The sequence below is a fragment of the Vombatus ursinus genome, unplaced genomic scaffold (assembly GCF_900497805.2).
Source record: "Vombatus ursinus unplaced genomic scaffold, bare-nosed wombat genome assembly UNPS02015066.1, whole genome shotgun sequence".
Classification (NCBI taxonomy): domain Eukaryota; kingdom Metazoa; phylum Chordata; class Mammalia; order Diprotodontia; family Vombatidae; genus Vombatus; species Vombatus ursinus.
The window spans coordinates 971,293-997,449 of record NW_020954844.1 but is presented as its reverse complement, the minus strand read 5'-3'; the positions used below and the strand labels follow the sequence as shown (position 1 = coordinate 997,449).

General features: G+C 44.3%; 1 protein-coding gene across 2 annotated transcripts in view; it reads right to left on the bottom strand.

Annotated features, from left to right (window-relative positions):
• Positions 1–12,127: 12,127 nt before the first annotated feature.
• The window catches only part of SUCLG1 (succinate-CoA ligase alpha subunit), a 42,638-nt gene continuing 28,608 nt past the window's right edge, over positions 12,128–26,157 (bottom strand). For both annotated transcript variants that reach the window (XM_027846115.1, XM_027846116.1), the window contains exons 6-9: positions 19,238–19,321; positions 17,022–17,173; positions 14,404–14,592; positions 12,128–12,380 (exon numbers count right to left, since the gene is read on the bottom strand). In XM_027846115.1, coding sequence (XP_027701916.1) covers positions 12,354–12,380; positions 14,404–14,592; positions 17,022–17,173; positions 19,238–19,321 — 452 coding nt within the window. In that variant the 3' untranslated portion in view covers positions 12,128–12,353. The remainder of the gene's footprint in view (positions 12,381–14,403; positions 14,593–17,021; positions 17,174–19,237; positions 19,322–26,157) is intronic.

The following is a 26,157-nucleotide window of genomic DNA, read 5'->3' as shown; positions in this document are numbered from 1 at the left end:
ACACAACTGAACAACAGTAAATACCCCAGTTACTGGCTGGGTATAGTGGTTATTATAAGGCTAAAATGATATAATTAGGAAGTACTTTACTACCTTAAAGGGCCATGGAAACACTAGCTACTATCTTTATCATCTTAACATAAACTATCAGCTTGAGCCAGACTGAGCTCAGAACAAAAGGGTAACCTCAGGGAGGCCAGAGATTAACCTTGTTCTCTTGGTCGCAGAGGGTAGAGAGTCAGGAGTAAAGGGAGACAGATGGAGGTCTGATGCCAGGGAAAACCTTCCTGACCATTAGAGCTGGCCAGAAGCAGAACAGCTGATCCTCAGGGGCAGCCTTCATGCAAAGGCTGACCCCTTGTAAGGCACATTGGAGAGGATTCTTGTTCAGGTGATGGAGGGGGAGGTGGTGAGAAGGATCCGATGGCCTCTGCCTGCCATTCTCACGTTGTGAACCTGTGTGCCCCAGTTTTCTCACTCCAAAAACCCACTTCCCTTCCCACCTTCTCTTGCTGCCCTACCACAATATTAGGATGGCTAGGGGGCCCCACAGTGCACAGAGTGCTGGACCTGAAGTCAGGAGGACCTGAGTTCAAATCCAGCCTCACATACTTACTAGCTAGCTGTGTGACTCTTGGGCAAGTCACTTAACCTCTGCCTCCATTTTTCTCTTCTATAAAATGGGGAGAGTAATGGTACCTACCTATCAGAGTTGTTCTGAGAATAAAATGTGCTACTTATAAAGCACTTTGCAAACCTAATAGTACAATATATGCGGCTGCTGCTATACTACTACTACCGCTACTACTATTATTACCACTACTACCACTACTACTACTACTACCACTACTACTACTACCACTACTACCACTACTACTACTACTACTACTGCTGCTACTACTACTACCACCACCACCACTACTACTACCAACAGTACTAAACTATTTGCTTCAGTTTCTTCATCTGTAAAATGGGGATAATAGTAGCACCTACCTACCAGGGTTGTGTAAGAATCAAATGAGATAATAATTCTAAAGAGTTTAGCATGGTACCTGGCAATAGTAGGTGCTATACAAATGTTAGTTATTATTATTATTACCACTACTACCACAACTAGATTACTTGTAGAATGGAGTCTGGTACACGAGTTGGGATGAAGCTAAGCATATAAAGAGCATTTCCTCTGCAAAATGACAGGGGTAAGCTAATGGTCACTAAGGTTTTTTCAAACTCTAAATCCTAAGCTTTAAAATTATTTCTGTAGAAGTCATTTATCTGCACTTGGGTCTCAGTTTCAGTAAATGAAGGGTTTGGAGTTGAAGAGCCTTGTGGCCTTGCCATATAAGGATGGATTGTAGAAACCAGGAATGGTCAGCCCAGAAAAGAAAAAACTCAGGGAGGCCCATGATCACTCTCTCCATATCTAGGACCAGCCATCATACTGATATGGCCCCAGAAGAAAGAACTGGCAGCAATGTGCCAAAGTTGCAGAGGCAGATTGAGTTTTGATGTCAAGGAAAACTTCCTAACCATTAGTTGTCCCAAAGCAAAATGGGCTACACATATAATGTGCTGCCCTTCCTGGACGTCTTCACACAGAGGCTGGATATCTGGGGATTCCCTTCAAAAATATTGCTTGAGGGGCAGCAAGGTGGCGCAGTAGATAGAGCACCAGCCCTGAAGTCAGGAGGACCTGATTTCAAATCTGGCCTCAGACCAAACACTTGTGACCCTGAGCAAGTCACTTAACTCCAATTGCCTAAAAAAGAAAAAAAAAAGAATAAAAAAAAAATATTGTTTGGATGAGATGGCAGCTGAGGTGTCTTCTGTGATGCATGGAAAGCCCAAGAGACAGAGTTTCTGGGTAATTGATAATCAACTTATTAATTAGGGTAGCTAATAACCAATAAATGGTCAGTGGCTTCTCTAACCAAAGACAAAACTTTGGAGACACTGAATGCTTTAAATATTTTTGGGAAAGGGGGTGCCCCTGACAGGTGAAAATCAACCTTCATTGGTGAACGATTAATGAGGGGGTGGACATATTAATGAGGAGTAGGGCTAAAAGTCTTCAGCTCCTCCTGCTGAGAATGTAGCTTGATCATGAGACTCAGCTGCCTCCAACAGTCTGGACAGGGGAATCCTCCTCCACCCAGACTACTATGGTTGGTTTTCTCCTTCATGAGCTGGGTCACCCTAAACTCCAATGAAAAGGTTGAAGGACATGGGTTTATTCCCTCAGGGCAAGAATTCACCTAGATTAGATTCTGTTTACACTTCAGACAGAAGTAACGTCTCTTAGTTGGGTGGGGTCCTGCCCAAGATTGAGGAGCGTGTACCCCGAGGACCAGGGCAATCTCTATCAGCCATGTCCTTCAGAGACTGGCTGACTAATCCATAGAGAAGCTGGTCCCTGAATGAGGAAATAAAAAGCCTGGATCCTAATTAATAATGGGTAATTAATATAATAGAAAATAAATATTTATCTCATTCCCAACTCTCAAATTCTGGGATTATGACTCAATTGATTTATTTATCCATTCAACAAATACTAAGTGTCTACTACGTACAATACAACGAACCAGGGCTGATGGAAAATAAAGCTGAGTAAGCCATGGTCCCTGCTCTTAATGACACTACAATATACTAGGGGGAGATACACATATTTGTAACACTAATTAGAATATAAGTATATAACAGAAGTATAAATCGCTGCTACTCTCCTTTGATAATCTCATCCACTCCCATGGCTTCAACTATCACCTTCATTCATAAGACTCTGAAATCCCTGTCTCCACTACCTTATTTGTAAGAGATTTGACTGTCAATTAGACGTTTCCACCTGATTGTCCCACTGGTGCTGCAAACCTATCAGGTCCAAAATGTAAGACACTCTTATTTAGGTTTCTGGTAGTAAAATCAACCAGCAGACTCACCTCCAGATCTCAAAGGCATTTGTTAGGAATTCCAAAGGATTCATCATTTACATAGCATTAGAAAGCCTACACCCACCTCTAGCATGGAACAGTGGGAAGAGTCCAGGGTTGAAAGTGGAGGTAAACTCTGTCTTTGCCGCTTAATACCAAGTCAGTTACCTTCTCTGGACTCATTTTCCTTATCTGCAAAAATAGGTTTGGGGGGGCAGAGGGAAGAGGTGAACTGGATGACCTCTAAGGCTCCTTCAAACTCTACGGCTATGGCCCTGTGATCCTACCTGTGTGACATGGGAAGTTACTTAACCACTCTGTTTCTGTTTTTGTAGGCAACTGGGGTTACGTGACTTGCCCAGGGTCACACAGCTAGTAGGTGTCAAGTGTTTGGTCTGAGGCTGGATTTGAACTCAGGTCCTCCTGACTTCAGGGCTGGTGCTCTATCTACTGCACCACCTAGCTGCCCCTACTTAACCACTCTGGACCTCAGTTTCCTCATTTGTAAAATGAGGGGGTTGAATTAGAGCAGAGGCATCAAACCCAAAATGGGCAGTTAGGTGGCACGATGAATAGTGCCGGCCTGACGTCAGGAAGACTCACTTTCCTGAGTTCAAAGCTGGCCTCAGACACTTACTAGCTGTGTGACCCTGGGTAAGTCACTGAACCCTGTTTGCCTCAGTTTTCTCATCTGTAAAATGGGCTGGAGAAGGAAATGACAAACTACTACGGTATCTTTGCAAAGAAAACCCCAAATGGGGTCACAAAGAGTCCGACACAACCTGACAACAACAATCTAACCCAAATAGAAAGAGGGACCACTAAACCATAGATGAGGATCCCTGAGGGCCCATATTAACTTAGAAAACCACATATAAACATTATTGATACACTATTTTATTTTGCTAAAAATTTCCCAATTATGTTCAGCGGCACTCGGGAGGGCAGAGTGTTTGACACCTCTAGATTAGAGGACCTCTTAGTTCTCTTTCAGGTCTGGATCCAGAATTCTGTAATGATCCTGTCAATTCAACAAGAATGGAAATCATTGGGCATCATAAGGTGGGCGTGTGTGCATGCAGGCCGAAGGCTTCTCAGACATTCCTCAGCTGGAGCTCCTGCTCAGTCTGCTCCTGAACTCCAGCCCTTGCGTCTCTGGACGTCAAGTCAGCTTTGGATCAGTCAGGGTTCAAGGGCTGGCATTCAGATTTAGAGACAGAAGGGGCATTGGTAGCTGCTAACCAAATAGCTTCCTAGCACCCTGGCAGAGCTGATTGGCCAGGGTCTTCCTGGAGGGCCTGGCATCACCCAAAGGTGCCTTCAAACACTGCTCTACAACCATTTGCCAACAGTTTATACCATTCTTAAAGCAGCCCTGCTCAGTCAGCTGAGTGAACTCTCAGTGGTAGGCCTTGATCAATCAAACAGTGTGTAAAGGGGTAAGAGGGGTATTGGGTAGGGGGAATGCCTAGTGTTATTACCCTCACTGACCAAATTGAATATGGTATTTGGATGTTTCCAGAGCAGCAGTAGAATGTCTATGATAAGCATTGTTTTTCACATGGTTTATCTACCCAACACACACACACACACATCCATCTGTCCTCCAATCCCTGCTCTATCTATCCGTGGATAGTATTTCCATTCTCACAGAATTCCAGGCACAAAACCTCAGTCAAGTCTGACTCTTCCTTCTCCCAGCCCCCACATCTATTAAATGGCCAAGCCCTGTTTATCCTATGATGACGTCTCCTCCATCTATCCTATCTTCCTTTTCAGGAGCATTGACACCCTAAGTTTGGTTAATCCTGCTTAGTGTCTAGACTATTGAAAAGTCCCCATGGGCCTCCCTGCTTCTAGATTCTTCCTTTCCAAACCTTCCCTCACCCGGCTTCCAAAATAATCTTCCTAAGCACAAACATGTCATGATTCTGTTCACAAACCTTCAGTAACTCACTAGAGCCTCCAGGATAAACCGAAAACTCCTCGGGCCTCCATGACCTGCCCCCACCCTATATTTCCAACCTTTTTACACATTGCTTTCCCTCTATATTCTAACCGATTGGATTACTAGTTGTTTCCCATGTTACTTGTGAACAAGACCAAGTTTTTGGTTTTTATTTTTAGATGCATCCCCAATACCTAGGACATAGCAGGAATTGAGTAAGTATCTGTTGTTCTTAATCTTTTCCTATATCCTGCCTCACTTCTCTGTATTTGCATAGGTTATATCCCATTGTCTAGAACGTACTGTCTTCATCTCTATTTAATTCCTTCTCCTTAAAGGATTTCTCCTTCAAATTCGCCTCCTCCACCTTCCCTGAATCATGACTCCCACCACCAACCAACCCTCCACGAAAGCCTTCCCCTGCCTGTCTCCCAAGAGCGCTTTGCTTTTCTCTCTCCTTTGTCCCTATCACCTTCTCCTTCATATCACATATTTTTGTGCCCACTGTGCTCCCATTACATTGTAAACTCCTGGAGGACAAGGCCTATAATTATCCATCTCCATATCCTGAACTCTCAGCACAGTGCCTTGAGAAATGTTTGTTGACATGATTAGATCAGGTAAGAGTGAAATCATGGAAATGGCATTGGAGTTGGGCTTTTTCAATTCAATTCTGTAAACATTTATTAAGTACCTACTGAGACAATGAAAATCCCTAGTTTCTGAGTAATTAATGATCAATTTATTAGTTAGGCTAACTGATAATAAACTGAAGGTCAGTGGTCTCTCTCAGTAACCAAAGACAAAACCATGGAGATCACCGAATGCTTAAATACCTTTAGAAAAGGGGTGCCCCTGACAGGTGAAAATCAACCCTGATTAGTGAACAACTAATGAAGGGGTGGACTTTCAAATGAGGAGGTGGGCTGAAAGCCTTCAGCAACTCCTGCTAACAATTGGCCTGATTATGAGACTCAGCTGCCTCTAGCAATCTGGACAAAGGAATCCATCTCTACCCAGAATGAGCTGGGTTATCCTAAACTCCAAAGGGCAAAAGGGCATAGGCTTAATGCTTTGGGGCTAGAATTAGCCTAGATTAGATTGTTTTCACTCTAAATAGAAGCAAGGTCTCCTAGTTGGGTGGGGTCCTGCCCAACATGGAGAACCACTTTCTGGGATGATTTGGTCCTATCTCATCTATCAACAATATCCTTCAGAGACTGACTGACTGGTGTACAGGGGCTGGTCCCTGAATGAGGAAATAGAAAATCGTTAACAGAGAAAAGAGACTGGAATTAAGAGGGGTTGGGGAAGGCTTCCTGTAGAAGGAGGCATTTTAGTTGGGACTTGAGAAGCCAGGGAGGTCAGTATTCCAAGCAGAAGGAGGGAGAGCGTTCCAGGCAAGGAAGACAGAGGGAATTCCCAGAGAGATGGGAGTGTCATTTGGGGAATTGCCAGGAAGCGCGTGTCACTGGATCAGAGTAAGAGTGGGGGAGTGAAGTGTAAGAAGACTGGAAAGGCAGGAGGGGGCCAGGTTATGAAGGATTTTGAGTGACAAATAAGCACTTTGTATTCACTCCTGGAGGCAATAATAGGAAGCCATTCAAATTCATTGGGGGGGGGCAGGAGAGGGCAAATGACATGATCAGATCTGCATTTTAGGAAAAATCATTTTGTTGGCTGAATGGCGAATGGATTGGAGTGGGGAGAGATCCGAGTGGGCAGATCCACCAGCAGGCTATTGCAACAGTCCAGGTGATGAGGGTCTGCACTAGAGTGAGATGTTGCAAGGGTGAAATCGACAGACCTTGGCAACAGATTGCATGTGGCAGAGTGAGAGAAAGTGAGGAATCCAGGATCCATCCTAGGTGGGGAGCCTGAGGGACTGGGAGGATAGTGTTGTTCTCTACAGAAGTTTGAGGGTGGGGGGGAGGAAGTTTAGAGGGGAATTCTCTTTTGGGCATATTGTGTTTAAGATGTCTATGGGACAGCCAGTTCAAGATGTCTGAAAGGCAGACGGAAATGTGAGATTGGAGGTCAGAAGAGAGATTTGGGACAGGAAAATTAGATTTATGAATCACCTGCACAGAGATGATCATTAAATCCATGGGAGCTGATGAGATCACCAAGTAAAGTAGTACAGAGGGAGATGGAGAAGAGGGCCCAAGACCTCAAGGATACCTACATTAGAGGGCGGGGTCTGGATGAGGATCCAGCAAAGGAAACAGGAGCAGTCAGATAAGCAGGAGAACCAGGAAAGAATTAGTGTCCGAAAACCTATAGAACAGTATTAAGGAAGAAAGGGTGATTAACGGTGTCAAAGGCTACAGAGAGGTCAAGGAGAATGAGGACAGAGAAAAGGCTTTGGCAATTATGAGATCATCGATATCTTTAGAGAGCTCAGTGTTGGTGGAATGAGGAGGTCAGACCCCAGATCTGGAGTCAAGATGAGAGTGAGAGAGAAGGATGCTGACAGGCAGAGATGAGGGATTCGAGGGAGTGGGAATTCCAGACCTGGGAGCAGGGGCTGGGGCGGGGGGAAGAGGAGGGGACCATCAGCAGAGGAAAACACCTAAGATGGCAAGAAGCCCAGTATGGCTGAAGCCTAGAATATGTGCAGAACAGTAGTACGAAAGAAGGTCAGATAGGTGGGTAAGGGCCAGATTGAAACACCTCAAACCTTCTGTCTATCCTACAGACAGTGGAAAGGTGTTGGGTGCTTTCAAGCAAAAGAAGTGACAGAAAGAGTATTTTAGAGAAAAACAATCTGAAAATGGTGTATATCACAGATAGGGGAGAGACTAAACCAAGAAATTTGTAAAATTCGCCAGTGCGGTAGTCTGAGTGAATGGTAACAGAGTCAGACCTAGATCAGTGAGGCAAAGGAAATGGTAGGGGAAATGGAGGGATGGGAGGTCAGGTCTAAATTGTGTAGAATTTTCCATTACTATATACTAATAAATCTGTTTAAAACATACTGTTCAGGACCTAAAATATAATCAGTTGTTTAATTACTGCTTGTTAATATTTTTCCAACTACTTACCTCTTTGGCGTCCATATTACTTTCCAATATCCTGGTACCCAATGGTAGGCCTTTGAGGTTCATACGTGACTTCCTGCCTTTAGTCCTTTCCCCTACTCTATCCTTTCCTTTCCTTCTCTGTTGCCCCTGTTGTACCTGTTAAGGTAACATCTTCATTAAGCCAAGTGCATCTTCTGGCTTTGAAAGTAGCCCCCCTAAGACATCCCCTAGAGAAATTAGGTATTTTCTATTCTGAAGTTGCTTGAAGTTGAAAATCTATGAAGAGTTAAAAAAAAAAAAAGCACACAGATCACTGGTTAATTCTAAAACTGGTAGAATGATTGATCATTTGGTCGAAGAATTATCACCTGTAGGCTGGTAAAAACCTGAAGAGGCTAAGACAGATGGATGTCTGTTCTTTTTTTAAAGATGGAATCTTCACAACTGTCTTTCATAATTCAGGGATTTATCAGCCTCATGGTCAAGCTCTTTTTTGTGTTAACTAGAATCAATTCTACTTTAATATAAATCTATTTCCTCTAGTTCAGTTTTCCAAAGACACAGTCACTCAATCAATCAACATTTATTAAATGCCCATTATGGGCCAGACACTACACTGGGCACTTCTGGAATACAAAGACAGAAGACGAAACAATCCCAGTTCTTAAGGAGCTTAAACCCTATTGTGGCAACAATGCGGAAATATTCTGTATGAATATATACAGAAGATACATACAAGATATTTGGAGTTTTTTTGCTGTTTTGTGTCTGGAGCCATGATTTCATCCATATGGGGAACTCATGGTTCAAATTACTACTGGTGTGACCTCAGGCAGGTCACCCCAGTTTCCTCACCTGTAAAATAAAGGGGTTATGCACTAAGGAGCATCCAGCCCTACCTCTAGGATTCTATGAAAGTTTAGCTGAAATGGGCATTTAACTCAGGGAAGTGAGATTTGATTTTGTGTGTATATTACTCAACTGCTTTGATTTTCTTGGCCTTTTTATTTCCATTTATAAGAAAGGCAATCTAAAGTTTCATCAAGCCTCTGGCTGGAGCGGGTATTACTCATTTACAACCACTGGCATTTCATCAACTCCTACAGTAAAATAGCATTTGCCAGCATGGACTTAGTAATAATTTGTAAGAAATATACTCCAAGTGTATGTTTTCGGCATTTTTTCTAACTGCAGTCAGTTCTGACATTATTAATATCACATAACACAGCACAGTACCATCTGGCTAAGGTTAAAGAGAGAAAGTTGAAATACTATAAGCATCAAAGGAAGTAGATCTTCCAAATTATACACACAGCTGGAATATACATTTTCCTAAGGAAACAACATATCCTCTGACTTGGGAACAAAACTGTGAAATAATAATGAAACTGCACAGTGGGATCCTTCAGGTGCTCTGGGCAAATCCTGGCATTGGCTCCCCGTGAAACCCTAATCTCCACTGGGTACAAATAATCTTCCACCAAAGGACCTTCACTCACAACTCAATTAACACTTCTCAGTGGTGTGGGAGTATGCCAGGCCTGTTACAGTTATCAACACAGATAAGACCAAAACTGGTTCCATCAAGCAATAAACAAGCACATATTCAGTGCTTACTGTGTGCCAGGCCTCAAGGAGCTTACATTCTGTTGAGAAAAAACACATGCATATAATATAACTAAATACAAAACACAAGAAATCACAGAGTAATTTTGGAAAGGAGGTGGGAAGGGGGAGAAGCAGCTGGGGGAAAGGACCCAGAAATCTGCAACGTTGTGGCAATGGGGTAGGAAGAGATGCATTTTCTCCACTCCACTGGCAGAAATTTCCCTTCTCAAGGAGCCCAGCTAGCTTTCTCAACCATATTCATCGAAACCTATTTCTTGAGTATTAACTATGTGCAAGGCATGATTGAGCCAGGTGCCAGAAGGAAGTAAGGATGAATAAGAGCTGATCTTGGCTTTCAAAGCCCTTGCAATCGAGTTAGATGTACGTGAAGAGAACAATGAGGTCAAGGGCAAATGGGATGAGGCCAGGCAATGAGGACTACTCAGAAAAGGGAGAGATCACTGTGGATTGGGCTGGCCAGTGAAAGCTTCCCAGAGGACATGCAACTTGACTGAGCCTAGAAGAACAGGCATAATTTTGATGGGAGATGGAGCCAAAATAAGGGGGTTAAGCTAAACAACCTGTAACATACCTTCCAACCTTAGAACGATGATTTCTGCCAGCTTTTCTATCTCCAGTGCCTGGTACACTGGAGATGCTTAATGAATGATCGCTGATGAACATAATTTACAATAAAAGAGGTAACAGCTAATAGCTAACATGGAGATTCTCCCAACAGCACTGTGAGGCAGGCACCATTATTATCTTCATTTTACAGATGAGGAAACTGAGGCCAATAGAGATTAAGTGACTCACCCAAGGTCAATGCAGCTAATACGCATTTGAACTCAGGGCTCCCTGACTCGAGGGCCAGCTCTCTATCCACTACTGCCTGCTTCTGTGCCGGTAATAGAGTCAGGGAGACCTGGAGCCAAGTGCTGCCTCAGCCACATACTAATTATGGCCCCCTTGGATGCCTCGGTGCCACGGGAAACTCAAAGGTTTGAACAGAAAAACTAATGAGCCGCATTAGCACCAACAGTTCCCATATGGATGACATCACAGAACAAGACAGCATAAACTAGAGAATGAACACAAGGGAGGTATAACGAAGAAGGGTTTCCCCTACACGGGCCCCTTCTTCTCCACCTACCTCCCCTTTTATGTGTAATTGGCCCCTCACTAGAACGTAAGCTCCTGGAGGGCAGGGACTGTCTTTCCATTCGATTGCATTTCTATCACCAGCTCTTGGCACCAGGGATAGCCAAAAGTAAGCCTTTAAAAATGTCTGATCCCTGGCCTGGCCTTCCACAATTCCCACTTATGTGACTTTGATTTTAAGCTAGTCAACAAAGTCTCTTTTCCAGGTACAATTTCTGTGTTTAATGACATGACAAGTGCTGTTGTCCTAGAACTCAAAGGTGTGCCAGAACTTTGCATACAGGTCACATTTCAGTCTCAAAATAATCCTAACCCTCAGACACTTGGTCACTTGATACTTATTGGCCGTGTGACTCTGGGCAAGTCATTTAACCCCAACCACCTCGCAAAAAAAATAAATAAATAAATAAAATAATCCTAAGACAGCGTAACAAGTAGCATCATCATCTTTTTGTTGTTCAGTCGGTTCAATTGTGTCTGACTCTTTTGTGACCCAATTTGGGGTTCTCTTGGCAGAATTACCGGAGTGGTTTGCCACTGCCTTCTCCAGCTCATTTTACAGATGAGGAAACTGAAGCAAACAGAGTTAAGTGACTTGCCCAGGGTCACACAGCTATAGTAAGTATCTGAGGCTGGATTCGAACTTTAGAAAGATGAGTCTTCCTAACTCCAGGCTAGCACTCTATCCACTGTGCCACCCGGCCGCCTGCATCATTATTATCCCCAATTTAAGTAAGTTTCAGTGCCCCGTCCAAAGCAGGATTGAACCCAGATTCCAGACTCTGAGTCCAGCACCGGAGACCAATATTCTTGAGGGCTGCTAAAGGAAATTAGTCTCATGACCATTTCTTTGCAGGTCTTTGGCACCATGGTTCAGTATTCACGTGGGCTATGAAAAGCTGCTAGGAGCCTGACAATCACTCCTGGTTTACATGCCTCCCTGGAGTGATCAAGGTTCATTCCTACCTGAATTCTTGCTTCTTGCACCTTAGAACGAGGCATGTTCAATCAACACGTGCCCAATCTTTCAGCTGAACCGCTAGCTAGAGCTGTTGATTCTTCAACAAAGCTCCACTTATTTGGCAAGAAAAAAAAGGACTGGAAACAAAAGCTTCTTCTCTCTCCTGCTGCCTCTGCTGTTTGGCCACAGGAAGTTTCCTCAGCCCCAATGTGGGCAGTAGGAAGCTGTGGGGCTGAGGAAATCTGAGGAAAAGGAAGTATATGAAACACTGCCAGGAACAACACAATTTCTGAGGGCAGAAAGAGCTGAAAGCGCTGGGTGGCTGCAGTCCCTAAGTGTAGGGTACTGCATGAATGCAATTGTGACATCAGGCAATTCTCATTCACTCAAAAGATCTAGGTGTGTTCAATACCATGTAGATCATTCTCGAAAAATGTTTTTAATTCCTCCTTCCCCTCCCTTAGGCTATCTGCCCACCAATGAACTTCAGAACTCCATATTCAAATCAAATAAAAGATTTATTGATTATGATGTACAATTAGGTAAACAAATCTGAATGTAGGACATCAAAAACATCACATGTCACTTCCTGTTGGACTGGAAGGCTGCATCAGGCAGGCGTGTACAGGAGGCAGACACTTAGTGGACAAGAGCTACGCAGATGCTGGCAGCTGCTGGTTCACATTTCTACAGTGATTCATTCCAAGGCTTTTTTCCTCTGTCTTTCATAACATCTTCCTCTTCTCAAACTCCTTCAGAGACAGAATAGGGAGGGAAGAGAAAAGAGAGATCCAAACGACACTTGCGGTCAACAGGATTTGGAAACTTCTCATTGCCAGGATCTTTGTGCCACCACAAAAGGCAGAGACAAAACGCACAGGACGGAGGCCCTACAGAACCCAACTGCAGCCCCTATGCTGCCATGGTCTTGTATCAGCCCCCATCTCCCTGGGTCAGCGGCACCGCCACTGCCTCCCACCAGGTAGCTAAGAGACAGCCCCCGAAGTACACGGACCCTTTGTGGTGTAACAAATATGCCTACGTTCCCCTACATCTCCACTGACAGAAATGGGTGGTAACTGGACCCTTTAACGAGAGGACAGAATCAGCTGAGCGAAGCATGCCAAAGAGTAAAACTAAATTCTGATTTCCTTGGGGTTGAAGAAAACAACTCAAAGGGACGCTCTGAAATTGCTTCTTTGAGGATGTCAAAGACAAGATAAAGTCAGCGAAATCCCAAGGCTTCTGCTGCCACCTGCTGGAGCTATCTGATAACGCAGGCTCCATCACAGGCTCAAGCACTGCGAGGAGCCTGCCTGCCTCACTCCCTCCTTTCTTCCTTCTTTCCCTCCCTTCCTCGTCCACTCCCTCCCTCCCTCTCTTCCTCCTTCCTCCTTTCCTTCCTATAAACCCCATTTCCTCTACCCTCTCTAGCCACCAAAGTCACTCTTAAATAGGATGACAACCAACATTACCCTGCTCCAGAGGAGGGTGACAACATAACAGGATAACAGGAAAATGAGAACTCACTAACTCTTACCCCAGATAAGGCCGAGAAAGAGAGAACCAAGCCAGTATTATATACGGGGTTTTTGTTTGCTTGGCTTTTTCCCCTGGCTTGCCCTAAGCACAGACAAAACCGGTGATAATTCAGTTTAGTTACTTCACTGATCACTTATTAAGGCACGCAGGAAAACAGTCTGTGGCTGTTCTCAGATATTATAAAAATCCTCTCCTCTCCAGGCAGAGCAGAGCAGAACACACAGGGAAAGCTCCTTCTGCCCTCTGAGAGGTGGCACAAACACGGATTCAACAGATCACTGAGCCAAGCTCCTCGGGACCTTTTCAATCTCAGGGTTCTGATTAAGAAGGAAAAGGCATGGGGTTGAAAACAACCCATAAAGAAATCAGAACACCAGCAGAAAAGAAAGACAAGAACCACACAAGGCAAGTAACAGGAATAATAATGATGATAACCAAGCCTACCCAGTGTTGATACTTAACTCAATGTTAACTTCAAATGCAAAGAGAAAATCTACGGCCATTAGTCCAAAAATAAAAACCTGCCCCCTCACCAGGCCTCTTCTCCACTGCCCTCTCTGCTGTTCTCCCTTCAATAAAAAAAGCCCCTTCTTTTGGCAGAAGACTTCCATTTCTTTCCCAGGCAGTGCTCACAATCCCAGCATCAGGAACCCTGCAGAAGGGACAGTCAGGGAGAGGAGGCTCCCCTGAGGTCAGTGACCAGACTACTGTTTCTGAAGGAGGTGGCCCTAGCTCTCCCGCTGGAGGAATCAAGTTCAAATCCTGACTCCACCTCTTAGTAAGATCTTGACCAAGTCATCTCATTTGCCTAATCCTCAATTTCTTCACCCATGAAATTGACTGGATGACTTCTATGGTCCATCCAGATTGAAACCTATGACCCCCTCCATGAAAGATAGAAACAATCCTGAACAGCTGTCTGCAGCCCCCAAGAAAGGACCCACCACTTGGCGACAAGTCAGCGGGGCTTTCTTGGGGAGGCCTATCTTGCCGCCACATGTGCAAACAGGCAATCCCAAAGCTGTAGGTTTTTTCATAAGATTTTTACTCAGAAAGTTATTTCTGGTCATGCCCAATTAGAATGTTAATGGAATTACTCAACCTCAGTGAACTAGTACCTGAATGGAAGAAAAGAGATTAAGAAAACTCTGGTTTTGAAGGGCTAAATATAGGTCCACGCTGCTAAGCACAGTAATCTGTGAGTCACTACATTTATCGGCACACAGCACTCACTTTGTACATGGTGCTGCCCAGCTGGGCAGGGGACATACTGACAACCACTCCTGCGTTCTGGAGAGCAGCAATCTTCTCCTTCGCTCCACCTTTCCCCCCGGCAATGATGGCCCCAGCATGACCCATTCTCCTTCCTGGGGGAGCAGTCAAGCCAGCAATGAAGGACACGACAGGTTTGGCTTTTGGACCCTGTGGAGAGAACAAAATGCTATTTTTAAACAAAGAAGGGACCACTTCTAGAAATACTCTAATGAAAAAGTCAATCAAACCACAGAACTCTAACTGAAGAAACCCTGCAGGTGAATAGTATGTGGAAGTTCAGGCCACTGGAGGCCCCAGCATCTCATACCGGCTGTGAAAACCAACACCAAGTATTAAGCCGTGATTAAAATGACAGGGTTCTCCTTGGAGATCACTGATCTCTTCTAAACAGGCTCAGGAAAACAGCCCTGAGCAAGTTCTAATCTGCTCAGGCATTCTACTCAAACTTCAGCCACACAAGCTAGTCTACTAATACTAATGGAGACTTGATTTTGTTTGAAACACATACTGGTTCATAGCCTCAACAGCATCCTCAAATACCCACCTACATGCACTATCCAAGCCACGGCCAAATCTCATCATTTCTACCTTCAGAACATGTGTCAGATACATCCTCTCTCTTTCTTCACACAATAGAACTACCGCCCTGGTTTAAGCCTTTATCACCTCTCGTCTAGACTACTGAACAGTCCAGATCATCCATCTCCCTGCCTCGAGTCCCTCCCCCCTCCGATCTACCCTCCACTTACCTGCCAAATGGATTTTCCTCAAGTGCAGGCCTGTGTTACCTTGCCCTCTCCCCTCAATGAGCTCCAATGGTTCCCTATTGTCTCCAGGATCAAATTAAAAGCTCTCTGGCTGGCATCAAAAGTTCTTCACAGCCTGACCCCTTCCTATCTTTCCAATTGTCTTCCACTCTACAGCCCTCCACACTCTCCAGTCCATTAACACTGGCTCACCTGCTGTTCCCATACACTCCATCTCTGTCCCTCATTGAGGGAATGCTCTCTTTCCTCTCCTTGGCTGCTTGGCTTCCTTCCAGACTCCAATCGCACCTTGTGAAGGGGCCTTTGATGTGTCCCCAACTACCCCCTGCAGCTGCTAGAACCTTCCCTTCTGAGATCACCTTCTGTTCTCTCTGTGTATATTTTGTATGGTACCTAGTTATTTACAGCAGTGAGGTCAAACTAAAATAGGAACGCATCCCTCCAGCATCCTGTTGACTTAGAAAACTACAAATGAACACAATATGTTTGATTGTATTTTTATTTATTTTGTTAACTATTTCCCGATTACATTTTAATGTGGTTTGAGCTGCACTTGAGAGTGATGCAGCTGCCATGGGTCCTGGGTGTGACACCTCTGATTTACATGTTGTCTCCCCCTTGGGCTAGAAAGTATACTGTAGGCATCAGAGAGGGAAATAAGATAAAAAAGGGATTTGGGAAAATAATGATGGCAGTGTATAGGAGGGTCTGGAAGTTACAATGAAGGCAAGAAGACCAATTGGGAACTCATTCCAATAAGTCTCTACCTTCTAAGTACCCACAATCTCCTTAATCTCCTTAAGTCAATCTGCAAATTGGCTCCTTACCCTCTCTCTCCACTTTATTAAAACTGCCTTTCAAAAGGTCACTAATGACCAAATAATTGGCAAATGCAACACCAAGTCCATTCCCTTTGGCCTCTGCTCAGCATCTGACCCTGCCCCCTGACCGCTTCCCTCCTTGAAACTTTCCTCCTTTGCCTTCTGTTCTGACACATGATGCTAATTCCCCTCCTCGATCTCTGAAGACCACCCTCATCAGCCTCTCTCCTTCTCCCCTTCACAGCAAAGCCAAATCCGAGGAGCTGTGGAAGGACTGCCCCTGTCTTCACTAGGGATCCAGAGAGAAGAACTGATTTACTTGCACTGAGAAAAACAACAAGTAGGTTATGGGTAGCCTCCCCCACTCAACTCTTAAGTACTCAAGGATCGAGCCATGTCTCACTCTTCTCAGTATTTTGTTTGAATAGACTAGGGATTCTCTTAAAAAATTAAAGCACAAAAGGCTGCAGATCAGGTACAGAGGACTATACCTCTAATGTGACTCAAGTGTCAGAGATGACTAAAGAAAGCAAGGACGAAAGTCAGCTTGCGGCACACGCTGGACAGAGTCAAATGCATCCCCTTCCCCAAAGAGGACTATGAAAACAGTTTATATGAGAAATAAAACTTTTTATAACCTCTGAGCTCAAGGGATGCCACCAATCTTCAATCCCCCCAAAGTCTTTTATTAATCTATTTGAATTCCATATTTCATATTTATGCTGTCGAGAAACCATGTGGCATTGTGGGGAAAGCCCTGGAATGGAGACAGAGGAGCAGGGCTTGAACGAACAGTTCTGTGCCTTACTAACCATGTGGCCCTGTCCATGGTGCTGAACCTCTTGTCTTCAGTTTCCTGCTTTACCTAACCTTGACACCTACCAAATGTAGGGCCTGAACCAAAAGACTTCTGAAGGCCCTTCTAGTTCTAAAACCTATGACCCTATGAATTATCTCATCAAACAGGAATTAGCCAAAATGCCCTTACTGTATTGTGTTGTTTCAAGAAGGCTGCTGCATTCTCTTCGGCATTACCACCAATCTCGCCAATTAGGATGATACCTTCTGTGGCTGGGTCTTTCAGGAAGACTTCAAGGCAGTCAATAAAGTCTGTTCCATTAAAGGGATCACCGCCAATCCCTGAAAAGGAAAAGAACTGGAACATACGCTGAGAAAATGGTGAGGAAGACCTGAAAGTGGGTAAGAATGTAGCTCCAGATGAACCAGTCAACAGCCCTCCTGCCTGCTCTGTACTTTTTGCCTTGGCCTAACATTTATTTTAAAGGTCTCTTCACCTGAATATTTTAAAGTGAAAAACTCCAAAACACTACACTGGTTTCTGTTAATAGTCCCAGGCAGAGGCTAAATTACTGCACTTTCTTGGTGCTTAACATAAGTGATACTGACCCGCAGCCCTCTCTCCTTCTCTCCCTTACTTCATCTCACTGATAAATGGAATGGGTTCAAATTGGTGGTCTCTAAGGTCCTTTTCTGCTCTACCAGCTTACGGTTTTCTCTCCATCTTAAATCGCTTTTCACTTTGTTCCTTTTCTCCTAAAAATTATTCTAAGAAAGACCAAAAACAAATCCAAAAACAACAAAAGAAAATATCTATTTTAAATAAAATGTGTGTGATGGTTCCAGCTTTTCTGTGCACCTATAAAGTCCACAGGTCAAGGAAGGTGTGTGTTGTTTAATTAACCACATTTAAATCCCAGTCACAATATACAAAGTAACTGTCTGATAAGCAATCACTACACAAAGCAGCCTGGGCAGAACTAGGCTGGACGTAGTGACTGATGGTGGAAGGGGCTCTCTGCTGCTTTTCCCCCAAGCCTGGAGCACCAGGGCTGGCTGCATGGCACATGCACGCCTAACAGAGGCACTCCCTAAATGACGGCTTGTGGATGTGGCCCCAAGCAGAGCTGATTCAGCTCTTTACAAGCTGCCCTTTTTCTGACAGGAGCTAAGCTCAAGTCAGAGCCAGAAGACTTGGGTTCAAATCTTATTGGCTATGCAGGCCTTGGCAAGGCCCTCACCTTTTCTCAGCTTCAGTTTCCCTTCTGTAGAAAGGCAATAAAAATATGGGGACTACCTACCTCACAGGGAGAAAATCACTGTGTATACCTCAAGGAGCTATAGAAATGTGAGCTCTTGTGATTATTACATGCCTTCAGTTCCTCATGGCACTGGGCAGAGGATGGCACACAAGCTTAAGGAGAATTTCAAAGAAGAGAAAGCTACCAAGTGTTCAGTAGCTAACATTTTTAATACAACCCAAACCAGATAATGCAAAATCTGAAATTCAAAAGGATCAGTTAAAACCTTACAAATAAACTGAGAAGGGATCTTTTGAAAAACAAAAAATACCGAAGAGAAGAAAAATTCAACAAGCATAGCAAATCTGGTCTTCGTTAACATATGGAGCTAACACATTATGGTCACTTTTGAGATCTCAAGGAGCTTTCCTTCCTAAGGCCCAGGAGCGAGGGGATAGAAGTGTTGGCATCCATCTGTCAGAGCTTCAGAAAAGCAAAGGACTCTGAGCAAAGTCAAAGACCAAGCAAGTGCTGGAGCTGACACCCAGCTGACCAGAAGATCAACCTGCCCCTCACGGCTCTCTGCCAATGATTTTGTAGAAGCCACTATACAAACAGGAGGACCTTAGACTGTGACTCTTAAATGAAAACACCTAAGTACTTAGAATGTAGGATGACCTGGGTTCAAATCCTACCTAACCAAAGGCAAGTCTCTCATACTCTTGGCTTGGTTTCCTCTTCTGTAAAACTGGGATAATGCCACCTGTGGTACCTATCTCACAGGGTTGTAAAGTTCAAATGAGATAAGCATACAAAACACTATATAAAGCATAAGATATCTATTCAGGCAGCTAGGTGGCACAGAGGATAGAGTGCAGGGCCTGGAGTCAGGAAGACTCAGCTTCCTGAGTTCAAATCTGGCTTCGGACACTTACTAGGCAAGTCACTTAACCCTGTTTGCCTCAGTTTCCTCATCTGTAAAATAAGCTGGAGAAGGAAATGACAAACCACTTCAGTAATTTTGCTAAGAAAACCCCAAATGGGGTCAAGAAGAGTCAGACATGACTGAAAAAACGACTGGACAACAATATAATTATGATGTGCCCAAGTCATTAATTACTATTGCAATCAACTAAGTGCACAATTTCAATGGAAATCTCCTCACCAATACACAACGACTGGCCCAGGCCTACTTGGGTTGTCTGATGAACTGCTTCATAGGTGAGAGTGCCAGATCTCGACACGATGCCTGAAGGAAAAAGAACCAGAAAAAGGGCATCAGTGTCATCTCTTACCGAAAGCAACATCGCTGAGAGTTCACACACCCGGAGTATGGGTTGGCTTTTCTTTTTTATTAATTTATTTTGATTCATCAACAATCATTTCCATAAGCTTTTGAGTTTAAAACTTTTCTCCCCCTTCCTCCCCACTACCCTCCCCAAGATGGCACGCAATCTGATATAGGCTATACATATACATCCCTATTAAACATATTTTCACATTAGTGATGTTGTAAGTAAGAATTAGAGCCAATAGGAGGAACCACCAGAAAGAGGAAACAAAACACAACAGAAGACAGGGAAAAAAAAATAGCAAACAGTATGCTTCAATCTGCATTCAAACTCCACAGTTCTTTCTTTGGATGTGGATAATAGTATATTCCATCATGAGGCCTTTGGAGATGTCTTAGATCCTTGTATCTAAGAGAAGGGTTAAGTTTATCAATATTAGTCATCGCACAACATGGCTGTGATTGTGTACAACGTTCTCTTGGTTCTGTTCGCTTCTATGTGTTGGCTTTTATAAAATACCAACTCAAGTTACTACAACAAATATCACTTACAATAAACCCAACACTACTTCTGAGGCTGGAAAGACACAAAATGAGGCAGGACAGTTTTTATGTTCCAAGAAAAATACTTTTATTTTAAGGATTGTTACAAGCTAGACAGGCTAAGCAAAGGAGGCAAGAATCCAAGTCTCTGAATGAACGAGGCAATCAGTGTGGGATGGGGAGGCACAGTCCTGTTTGCAGGCACAATGGCGGATTTACTTAGACATGAAAACCCAGATAACCCTCAGTCATTAGACTACCTCCAAGTTTCAGCCTGAAAAATTTAAAAAACAACTACATTTGTGAATGGCTCCTTTCTAACCCTTCCCCATCCACAAGCCTTTTCTGTCTTGCTCTTCAAAATAAAAGGCTAAGAAGCCGCTAACCGTAGGAAATGAAAGAAAAGAAAATCGAGAAGGGAGGTTCACTGTCCAATCTCCATTAGATCTGACGTCTTACTTCTTTTAGACACTGCGCATGTACAAGAGTGCTCATTTCCTGTAGACACTAAAGGATAGCCAGATGCCCTCTCCTTCCCCACACATGAAGTTATAAAGCAGAGAATTTGTTCTATGCCACAATTTACAAAACTTAGAAAAGGAAATAAATAATGGGTAGATGCTTAACGTCACTAAGATCACAGGCATATAGGAAAAATCTCCACCGTCTGGGGATCCCAACAGATATAAAACTGAAAGTGGAAATCAAAGATAAACTTGGTAAGCAGATGTGGACTGAGTTCATTTATTTGTGGTTTGTTTTTTCACTTCTACTCTGTGACATCTGGTGTAAAGAAAATAGAATCCTGAAGGTTGGGCTTTGGCAAGTCACAGGTTGTCTGGGCCTCAGTTTGTCCCATCTGTAAAATGAGGGGATTGGACCAAATGGTCTCTAAGGACCCTTCCAACTCTCACAGCCTGTGTACCTCAGAGCAGACTCCGGAGCAGGAGCAGCAGCAGTATGACTTCCATCACTGGCCAATCAGAACTCACGGCAGGCTGGGAAGCTGTCCTTCCCACCCCCTTCCCCACCCCCTACAAACCACCTCAACATGAGCACACAGATATTCTAACCAGAGCACAGCCATTTATCACGTGATAGTTACTTGGTGCTGAGTTTGTGATTTGGGTATAAATCAGCATCTCCCTTGAACTGCATTTGGTACACACGATTTCAGATTCTTGCATCAAAGAAAATTGGTCAAATTAGGAGAAAGCTCTTGCTGGTCATTAAGAATCGTGTGGACAATGGTCCAGACAGTCTGAAATGTTATTAAACTCAACAACCTTCACAAGCTTGCATTCTGACAAGGTAACGCAAGGCAGACTCCATCATTACCCTGGGCTTGATCGCCATCTCTATACTACTCCTGGGCCTCCATTTTCCCATTTCAAAACAACACATTACTTATATAAGTAGCACTGCAGAGTACATGTTTACACTGTTGGTAGGTTTCCCAACTTCCAATGTTACCCTCAGGGAACAGTTAACTACAGCTCTTGGCAAAGTGGATGGAAAAAGATGGGGAAAGAAAGGAAAATCACAAGTGAGGCCGGTGAACTATTTCCCTCAGCTGTTGCAGGAAAAAGCGGAAGAGGCTTCCAGTAACTTCCTAATCACCAATCCAATAGTTTTCTTTGATGTTTTATCCTCTTTGACTTCAGAAGCACTTAACAACACCAACTACTGGCTACTTTGAACATGTAACTTTAGGGAGGCCACATTCTCTTGGTTCTCCTGCCTCTCTAATGGCTCCTTCTGTTTCCCATGCTGGCCCTGGATTTTTTTTCCCCAACCAAGCCCTCAAGGTTGGTGTTTACCAGATTATTGGCCTTGGCTCCCATCTTTCCCAAAGATCTTCCAACTGGCAATCTGATTCACTATTACAATTCAAACTATCAATTCTGCAAAGCTGGCTTCCAAGTCTCTATCACTGGCAAGCTGCAGACCCAGATTTCCAATCACCTACAACAACGTATCACCCTAACAACACACCACCAGCACCTTCAATTTGCCACATCCCAAACTAAACCAATCTCTTCCCTAAAATCTCTTCTTCCTTCTGCCTTCACCACCATTCACCCAAGCTAAAAATACTTTTCGTTTTCATTTGTCCCTCTCCCTTGCCTTTCCTATGCAGTTACACAGGTCTGCGTACCTACAGTCTCTCTCCCACGTCCCCCTTCCTTTTCCAGCCTCACTGACTGCAGTGGATTACTAACAGCCCTTCCCATCTCCACCTTCTTCCCTCTTTAATCTCTTCCAGACACTTCCCATCTCCACCACCTTCCCTCTTTAATCTCTTCCAGACACTTCCCATCTCCACCCTCTTCCCTCTTTAATCTCTTCCAGACACTTCTCATCTCCACCGCTTTCCCTCTGTAATCTCTTCCAGACACTTCTAGACTCATTTCCGTACATCTCGGCCATCTCACTCCTCCGCTCAAAACCAGCGACTTTCCATCGCCTGCCCAGGCGAGCCCAAACTCCTTTGTGTAGTGCTTCAAGCCCTGCACAATCTAGGACCACTATGCCTTTGCAGCCGTGTCTTATACAAGTCTCTTCCAACTACTTTCCCCTTTAGGCAACCTGGAACACGACCTATACGTCCCCACCTCCACGCCTTTGCTCACACTGTTCTTCCAGGCCCATCTCCTTCTCTCCCTAGTCTCTTCTTGTCCCATTCCTATCCATCCTTCAAAGCCCATTTAAAACAGTACCTCCTACCTGAAGCCAGACTGAACTGCTCCAGCCAGAAATGGTCTTTCTCCTCTCAGGCCTCACACAGCATCCTGTCTGTACCTCTAATGCCCTCATCACCACTTACTGCTTTGTGCTATGGTTATTTGTGTTCAGTCTATCCTCCATTAGAGTATCAGATCCTTGGAAGTTTGGGACTATGTCCAGCACCTAGACAATCTGCTCCACACACAGCAGGCATTTAACAAGTATTTATTGAACCAAAGAATTACAACTGCAAGATACGGCATGTGACACTGGAGGCTATGCACTATTACACTAGGTCTCTGCTCCACTTTGGCTAATCGGCCCATTAATTCCCCCCCCACCCAAGAAAAGAGAATACAGGTTAGGATTAGTGGAGGAAGCCAGGTACATGGGAAATTCATTAATTCCTCAGTGGGGGTACCCCATAGACCAAAGCAAGGTGGAGGCTTCCTAGAAGGGTTTTACACACACACACACACACACAAGTCAGTAACGAGTCTCTCTGAAAAAGCGCACAGTCCATCACACACACTCCACCCAAGGCCGCCCCAGCATGACAGCCTCTGTCACACCTCGTGTTCCCCCAGCAGAGCCTCCAAGAGCCCATGGTTGCCTCCACACCACAGTGAGGCCCTAGGCAGGGTATTGAGGAGAGAACATAAAAGTCTACAGGATTTTTTAGACCTCGATGCCCTCCTCATCCTGCCCCAACAGCATGGTACAGATAAGTGAGTCAGGGGACATGGGTTAAAATCTTGTCTCTACTCTCAGCATGACCCAGCAAAAGAGACAGAGAAGGAGTGGTCAGATAGGTAGAAAGAGAACCAGGAAAGGGGTGTCCTGAAAACCTACAGAGAAGAGACGATCAAGGAGAAAAAGGTGATCAACATTGACAAAGGCTTCAGAGAAATCCTGGAGAATGAGGATTGAGAAAAAGCCATTGGATTCAGCAACTAAGAGATCATTAGTAACTCTGGAGAGAGCGGTTTCAGTGAAATGAAAAGGTTGGAAGCTGGTTACCTTCCTGGGTCTCAGTTTCCCCAAAGGGTTGGACTAGAGGCCCTCTAAGACTCCCTCCAGTTATACAGCAATGATCCTATCATCAATAAAAGCAAACAAATCATTCCAGATGGGCAAACGAGGAAGAGTGTCAACGCCTTTCCAACTTCCAAAACCTGTTCTTTGACATTACCTTTGACTCACTAAAACCTGTCTTCACAAGAGTACCTACCTCATTAGCTAAAATCCTAATTACACTTCCAGGCCCTGAGAGTTCTGATCATCATCCCTTGAGCACTATTTTCTTAATATCAGTCTAATACCAGCTTTCTCAGGTATTTCCTCAAAATGTTCCAATGGCATGAGACCCCCAACCCACCCCGCCCCCACCCCCACCCCCGCCACCTTCCTCAGCCTTATCTCTCGACTCCACTCATGCTGTTCTGCCCTCAGTCACGGGCTATCATTTGTCTCCCCAGCTATCCCAATGCTCTTCTCATCCCCACCTGCTGAGCTTCCCCTTAAAGACCACAAGAAGTGCCCTTTCTTCTCTTTAGACTCCTAGGAGGCCATATGATCTGGTGATGCTACCAAAGTCTCAGGAGCTTCTCCCAAACCTTGACCCACTGCACTTGGCTCTGTACGTGTATGGCATCAAACTTCCAAGGTTGTTTTCTCTGCTGACAACTGTCTGAAAAACACCTCGAGGAAGCAGACTGTTTGTTTTTATCTTTATATACCACCAGCAACTTGGATGGTGCCTAGCAATCAATCAATAAACATTATTAAGCAGCAACTATGACCTCAAGCTTTGTGCTAAGTGCTGAAAGGCAAAAAACAGTTCCTGCCCTCAAAAAGTTTACACTCTAATGAGGGAGACATCATACAAAGCAACATATAAACTACAAACAGGATAAATAGGAAATAATTAACAGGGGGAAGGCACTAGAATTAAGAGGGGTTGGGGAAGGTTTCCTATAGAAAATGGGATTTTAGTTGGGACTTAAAGGAAGCCAGGGAGGTCAGCACACCAAGCAGAGGAGGGAGAGCATTCCAGGCATGGGAGACAGAAAGAACAGAGAGATAGAGTGTTTTGTCCCTGGAACATCCAGGAGGCCAGTGTTACTGAATCAAAGAATACATGTAGAGGAGTAAGGTATAAGAAGAATGGAAAGGTAGAAAGGGGCTAGGTTATGAAGGGTTTTGAATGTCAAACAGAGGATTTTACATTTGGTCCTAGAGGTGATAGGGTACCACTGGAGTTTATTGAGGAAGGAGTAGGGTAGGGGGGATCAGACTCGAATTTTAGGAAAATCACTTTAGTGGCTGAACAGGGGTGGACTGGAGTGAGGAGAGACTTGAGGCAGGCAGACATTGCAACAGGCTATCACAATAGCCCAGGTGTGAGTGGATGAGGGCCTGCACCAAGGAGGTGGCGGTGTCACAGGAGAGAAGGGGGCATATCTGAGAGATGTTGCAGAGGTGAGATCAACAGGCCTTGGCAACAGCTTGGATGAGGGGGGGAGGGGAGGGAAAGTGATGAATCCAGGAAGACTCCTATGCTGTGAGCTTGAGGGATGAGAGGATGGTGATGTCCTCTATAGTAATAAGATAGGAAGGGGGAAAGTTTAAAGGGAAAGACAATGAGATCTGTTTTGGACATATTTAAGAAGTCTACTGGACATCCAGCTCCACATATTGGAAAGGCAGGTGACCAGAGAGTTTTCGGCAGGAAATGAAGATTTGAGAAGGGGGCCTTTTCGAGGAGTCTGGCCACATAAGGCAGAAGAGATATTGGACAACAGTTAGTGGGGATGGAAGGAAGGAAGGATCAAGTGAGGGGTTTTTGGAGATGGGGGAGACATAGGCATGTTTGTAGGCAATAGGAAATGAGCCGGGAGAGAATGAAAAGAAAGTGAAAGAGTGGGGATGACAGAGGGGGCAATCTGCTGGAGGAGATGAGATGGAACGGGACCCCTTGGACAGGCAGACGGGTCAGTTAACACACACACATCAATGTCACGGAAGGCTCCACCCCACCACCTGCTACTGTACACAGGCCCACAGCAGTTTTGTGTTGCGTTTCCTCAATGGAGTCTTCCAGGAGTCTTCCAGCTCTACAACGTTACAGAGCTATTTGATTTCCTCTCAAGACAGCCTCCCCAGTGTGGGGCTATGCACAAATGTGCATTTATAAATATCGTTTGCAGATAAAAGGTCACAGAAAGCTAACACGATGATTTCATTCTTCTAACGGACCTTCAGCTGCTGATTCCGATTAGTTTGTTTAATGCTTTAAACAAATTGCAAATTAAGAACAGAAAATGAGAGTAATTGTGTACAGTAGTTTACTCTCCTATTTTCCCTCAAGCTTGAACAGTAAAAACACATTCATAACAAAAAAAAAAAAAGCCTGTAGTAACAGAACTCAAAAGCTTGGCACAGAAAGAAGTTAAACGCCTTCCAGTTTGGAGGCTGTTTACTTTCTTCAACAATATTCCATTACTGATGGGTCATGTTATTAC